Genomic DNA, 6,201 nt, shown 5'->3' with positions numbered 1-6,201 from the left:
TAATTTAAATGCAGTGTGTATAGTCCTTATTCCTTGACACATTTTCCAAATTCTGTGGAGAGGAATTGAAAGATGGGTTGAGATTTTGTGGTTTTTACCTGAGTTTTGAGACCCTTCTTTAGTAGCAGCACAAGGACTGCAGTGCCTTCAGCACGTTCCTAAAGCTGCTCTGCTCTTCCCAGCCACTTGGTTCTCAATTCTGGTTTAAATTTTAAGCCTTCATGAGGATCCTTGGGGTTTACAAATTCCTCTGAGCCTTCTCTCCCTCCCCACCAGGATTGGCAGGAGGTGTTTGAGAAGTGAATCGTGGTAACAGAAATATCTTGTAAATGGAAGCTCTTCTGTTCATTTCATCCCAGTGAGGAGCTGGACAATACCCCATTCCTTGATTTTTATGATTGTCCAAGATCCCAAAGTTTGGGCCATCCTTTGAAATCCTTCAGGAATATCTAATCACTCTCCTTGTTTTTAAGACACTCTGCTTGCAAGGGAGTGCTTTCCAAGAGATTTGATGCTGCAGAGCAGTTTGAAGTGAGATACTTTCTCGCTTCACTGGGAATCCTTACTTTGGCTGGTGTGCTTTGATTGTGCAATCAGAGGGATTTTTTCCTCTGCAGAGCACCTGCATCTTTTAAATATCCTGCTTAGACAGAGCTTGGTGAGGGAGAAGCTGTTCTGGGATGGTTGTTGAGTTTGTGGCTGCGARCTTTGCTCAGTGTGTGCTGCCAGTGCCCAGCTCTGGAGCCATGGGATGGTCTCCAGGTGATCCTCAACAGAACATTCAGCWGCTCTGTGAAAATTAGCAAATATCCACAAATTTTCTGGAGCACAGAGCTGATTTTCCATAGTAGGGATATGGGGTGCAGGTAAAAGTTCAGGAAGCATCCACTGGTCTTGTCTGCCAGACTTTCAGGAAYGTGCCARTAAATCCTCAGAGTACTGCAGTGGGACAGGAGAAGATCTTGTAAGACAAGGAGCAATGACCTTAGTGACAAAAAACAGGTTTAGGTTGGATATTGGGGAGAAATTCTTCCCTGGGGGGGGGTGGGGAGGCCCTGGCACAGGGTGCCCAGAAAAGCTGTGGCTGCCCCTGGACCCCATGACAGGGGATGGAATGGGATGATCCTCAAGGTTCCTTCCAACCCAAACCATTCCATGATTTTATGGTAATCAGTGAGCCCGTTGAATTCTCTTTGTGCATGTGAGGGGATGAATTTATAGGAATGATGGTAATAAAGTTAAACCAACACTCATTTGCCAGCCCATGTTGGCTTCAGCTGCATCTGAGAGTGCTCAGGGCATCCACAGATGGACCAAAGCTTTTTCCAGGTGCAGGAGGTCACTGCTGCTGCCAGGCACAGACTTTATCCTTCACCCTTTTAGAGCCAATATTTAAAAACAYGACACCAGTGCAGCTCATGGCTGCAGGCTCATCCTTCTTTCTTCCCTCTGTTTTTGAGGAGGTGATGCTTTGCTGCTGCCACCACCTCCTCCCACTCAGAATTTCGCTTGAGCAGTTCAGYAGGAAGTGAAAGCTGGTATTTTCTCCATGCTGTTCAAAAGTGTCCTGGTAATGCCTCTCCAGCTGACGGCAACTCTGGGCTTCCTGCGTGCCAGGGGACAATGCCACCTCTGCCCAGATGTTTTCCCAGCCTGTTCATAGATTTTTTGCAAGGTACACACGCAGGAAAGGAGGGGGAGGGACCTGCCCTGCAGAGGAACCAAAGCCAGGAGTGTTTGCTGCCGTCCTGGTGACAATTTGTTTTCTCTGCTTGGCCCGGCCACCGAGGCTGTGTTTGTTTGATCTTGACATCTGCACTGGGCAGGAAATGGTGGTGAGCAGGCAGAGGAAAACACAGCCAGCTTGTGTTGTTGGAGGATGGAGAAGGGCTCAGCTTCAGCCAGGGCACCCCTGGYTCTGCTGCTCTCTCTGAATGTTGGCAGCGAGGTTCACTGAGCTCTGGTGTGAAAACAAATTGTAAATGTTCAGGAATAAATCCTTCCCAGCAAGGTGGTGTGGAATGAAGGCCTCCCCTACCCATCTTGGCGTGTTCTCATTGCTTTAATTAAAATAAAAGAGTAAAGCAAAGTTTTTTCCTCTATCCAGGAGGGACTGGAGCAATCTTCCCTGTGTTGGTGCATATAAATTGAATTGCAGCCTCAGAGATGGAGCTGCAGCGATGTAGTCAAGCTAAACAAAGGGCACCAAAGATCAGCCCTAAATATATGATTGCAATATAGCCCAGCCCTAAATACATTATTGCAATATAGGTACATGTGGGAGCTTGAGAAAATCTACAAGACCCAAAACAAAGTCACTTTTTTCTTACTCGTTCCAGTCCAAATCTTAATCCAGAGAAATGTGGGATGTTCTGCAAAGTTCCTGGGCTCTGTGTGCTGCTGGTTTCTCAGATGTGTCTCTAGGGCTCCGCAGCACTTTGGGGTGAGCAGGCTTTCCCCTTGGCCAGATGTGAATTCCCAGGAAATGCTGCCAGAATGGTTTTTGGTGGRACAAAAGCATCCTTTGGCGTTCAGAGCAGGAAAGTGCAAATCCTCCCACATTCTGTTGCAGGCTGTGGGTCCTGGCAGTGCTCTGGGCTCCATTTACCTGTTTGCAGAGCCAGGTCCTGCCAGGCTGAGGCAGATGGAGGATGGAGGAAATAAAAAATAGCAGAGCCTCTTCCACAGCACACGATGAGGAGTGTGCAGCTCTGAAGAGATCAGGATGGGATTKCTCCTCACTGGGGGAACCTTTCTGGTGCTTTGAGGTGATCTCCTCACTTCTGGCTGCAAATTGAGAGGCTGAATTTTAAACTGTAAACCTTCTGTGATGTTTAAATTTATGTACAGATGCACTGAATGTGAGGCAGTCTTGTCTCTTGTGGCCTGTCTGCCATCCACTTGTGGAATAGGCAAACTCCTTTAAACTATAAAGATGGTACAAGAAAGGTCATGACTGCATTTAAAATTATTTCATGGCTGAACATGAGGCATTTTGCACTGGGGTGAGTTCCAARCCAGCAGTAACACAGCCTGGGCTTCAGCTGGACTCAAGGTGGTTGCACAACAATRTTCAAAATTTGTTTTAAAATGTTTAGAATTGAAGTTCATAGTCCCTGCTTTCCCTGTGGCTGCTGCAGAAGGAAAAGCTGAAGTGTTTGGGGCTTTCAGGACCTTTATGATTATTTGGGGATGAGGGAAATGTTAGGAGGTGCTTTTTAGCCTAAGCTTTGGGTGGTGGTGGTGTTTTTGCTTAGATAGGATTGTCTTGCCCTGAAGTTCTCTATGCATAGTCTGAAAGGGGGATTTTGATTAAAATAAAGGAAAACAGAGGGACTGCAAAGCTCTGGCGTGGTGGTTTCCATCCTCCTGTGTTTTCCATGGGGCCAGGGAAGTGTGGATGCTGCTTGTTGCCATCTGAACAGATTCTGTGGGAACACTGAGGCTGCAAAACCCAATTCCCATCTCCTGGTTTTACTTGCTCCTTGTGATTCCTCAGGCTGTTGTTCCCCAAAGAGGTTAAATGATCCCAAAACTGCATTTATACACTTGGAGCCAGCCAGTGACATAGAAATGGGTCTAAAACATTTATTGACCATTCCAGGGGCTTTGCTGGGTGTTTTCCCTTGTTCAGGTTTACTTCAGGTACTCTGTAATCCTGATTTGCATTGTAAATTTAAATGTTTTGCCAGGTTTTTKCCCGTCATCAACACTAACATTTAAAATCTGGACTAGTCTTGGAAGAAAAGTAATTACTGTACCCTGTGTAATCCACTTAAGGATCTGTGCAGCCTGGCTGCTCTTAGYGTTTTCAGAAAATCCTGATGGAATTTGTTGGCCAGGCTGCTGAAAGCAGGTGTCTCCATAGAAATATTTATATGTGTRTCTAAGAGCAGTGCTTCCAGTGTTGGGAACCAAACCACATAATTAGCACTGGAAGTCCTTCCAGTGTTGCTTTATAGATTAATTTAACTCTTATCTCTTAAAATAAGTGAAAAAAATCAATTTGTGAAGCGCTGGCTTCATAAGAGCAGCAGCTCTGATTTCTTTTTGCTGTGTTGAGAGGCAGAGCTATAAACCTGCTGAAGCATAACGTTCCTACTGCATGATCAAGCAAGAAACCCACTTTATTTTACTTCATTTGGTACCACAGCCCTCTCCTAACGCTTACGTGTTGGTTGTTTGTGCAGTTTTTAAGAAATATTACCACCACGGGCGCACAGGAGGCAGTTACTCAGGAAAAGCACGGGCTGATGCTCTCCCAGAGCTCRGCATCAACAGCAGCTTCTTGGTGAACTCAACAGTGAGCAACCAGACATGCACCCATGATGGGCACTACGGGCACGAGACTGCTGTCCTCAGCCTCATGCTGATGTTGGGGACCCTCTGGCTCGGCCACACGCTCTATCAGTTTAAGAAAAGGTGGGTTATTCACAGCTCAGACTGCTGGTTTTTTTTTGTTTTTTTTTTTGTGGTACCTCTGAGGGAGTTATTCCCTGCTTAAATCTGAATTCTGCAACCAGGGAACCAAAGCTGGAGGTGAACTTGGCAGGGCCACCTGGAAAATCTTCTCAGCAGAATAAAATGCTCGGTCAGTGGATGATGCCCTCCYATCTTTGGTTTGGCCTCACAAATGACTTCCTAAAAAGTCGGGTTCCCAATCCCTGTAAGTCCCTCCAAACAGGTGTTGATCCATTTTGCTGGGCAAAAATTCCTGATGGTGCAGGAAAATCTACTGGGAATGCACCTTCGATGTGCTCCTGGGAGTCAAACACCACCTCTAATTTGGGTTTTGCTCTTATTGCTCCAAAAACTCTTCATTTGAAATGCAGGAAGCAATTAAGGTGAAGTGGAAACGAGACACAAATTGGTGCTTGAAGGCCTTTCTTTTTTTTTTACAGCTTGCATCTTGTTTTCTTGTTTCTTTGTGTTCTGCWTATGCATTCATCAACCTTCAAAGGCTGTAGGTTCCAGAAGATTGAAGGCTGAATGAAAGACTAATTCTTCACTCCAAGTACTACCTTAGAATTGCTGAATTTTCACTTTTAAGGCATTAACATTGTATAAATTGTTTATCCTGACTGTGGGGTGTTGATGGGATTTTTTTTTTTGGTTTTTTGCAGTCCATATTTGCACGCGAGGGTACGTGAAATTCTGTCCGACTGTGCCTTACCCATTTCAGTCCTGACCTTCTCTGTTGTGGGTTCTTTTATCTTCAAGGAAATTGAAAGTAAGTTCTGGTTTTGTTCTCTGGAATACTGGGGTTTATGATCAAGAGAAGTAAAATCCTAGAAAGGTTTTGCTGAAAAATAAAGTTCTTCCATATAATTTCACAAATACTGCATGTACCTCCCACCGAGAGCTCACATTTCCTTACTGTTAGATTTATTTCATTCAAAACACTGATCAAATGAGGCTGAGGCAAGAGAATTATCCAGATGTGTCTTTTCAATGAGTTTGAGGTGTGTGTCACAATAAGGGAGATGAATAATTTCTGGCAAAGAACAAAGGGCAGAGTAATCATCAGGCAGGAAGGGTTGTTGCCAGTCACATCAACATGGAGTTGGTCATCCCAGGTTGTCCTCTTTGTCTCCAGTTTGTTTTCCTAATTTAGGTGAAACAGTGCAGAGCATCTGGGCAGCTCTAAGTTACACAAGGAAATCTAAAAATGAGGCACCATTCATTGGCCAGATAGATCAACTTTTCCATATCAGGAAGCGATAATGGGGACAGGAATTGCATTGTCCTGCAGTGACGTGAGCGGGTGATGTGAGGAAATGTATGGAAACAAATAAGAAATGACTTTTTTGTTGTTTTTTTTTTCAAATTGTGATGGCCATTCCAYCCAGTTGGATTGCAAAATGATGTGTGGCCATGCATGATTTATCCCTAGGATTGCTTCCAATGGCAGCAAAGTTTTGATTTGGATTTTATTCTAAAATGCCTTGCATAGTTTGTTGGACATGAGGAAGTTTTCAAATGCCTCTGTGGGTTGATGAGCTGGTTAGAAATAAGGTTTCCTYATCTAAAAACACCTTGCATCTGTGGAAAACAAGTTTCCCTCTTTTGTTTTGCTCAAATATCTGTAAAGCCTCGTTAGGACTAGCAGGGATCTGTCCAGTCAGGATGGCAGCCAAGTCCTAAGTGGATGGASAGAAAAAATAAACCAAACCAGCCAGATGGACCCATCTTACATGGAGC

The 6,201-nt window shown here is 44.7% G+C and overlaps 1 protein-coding gene across 4 annotated transcripts in view; it reads left to right on the top strand.

Moving 5' to 3' along the window:
- Positions 1 to 6,201, top strand: part of SLC4A11 (solute carrier family 4 member 11) — a 92,742-nt gene that overhangs the window by 72,419 nt on the left and 14,122 nt on the right. For all 4 annotated transcript variants that reach the window (XM_057369322.1, XM_057369321.1, XM_057369324.1 and 1 more), the window contains 2 exons: positions 4,191 to 4,422; positions 5,124 to 5,230. In XM_057369322.1, coding sequence (XP_057225305.1) covers positions 4,191 to 4,422; positions 5,124 to 5,230 — 339 coding nt within the window. The remainder of the gene's footprint in view (positions 1 to 4,190; positions 4,423 to 5,123; positions 5,231 to 6,201) is intronic.

This window comes from Malurus melanocephalus, unplaced genomic scaffold (assembly GCF_030028575.1).
Source record: "Malurus melanocephalus ecotype Western Australia unplaced genomic scaffold, MMel_1.1 scaffold_107, whole genome shotgun sequence".
Lineage (NCBI taxonomy): Eukaryota > Metazoa > Chordata > Aves > Passeriformes > Maluridae > Malurus > Malurus melanocephalus.
Note: the sequence above shows the minus strand (reverse complement) of the source record. Positions and strands in the feature narration are given on the sequence as shown.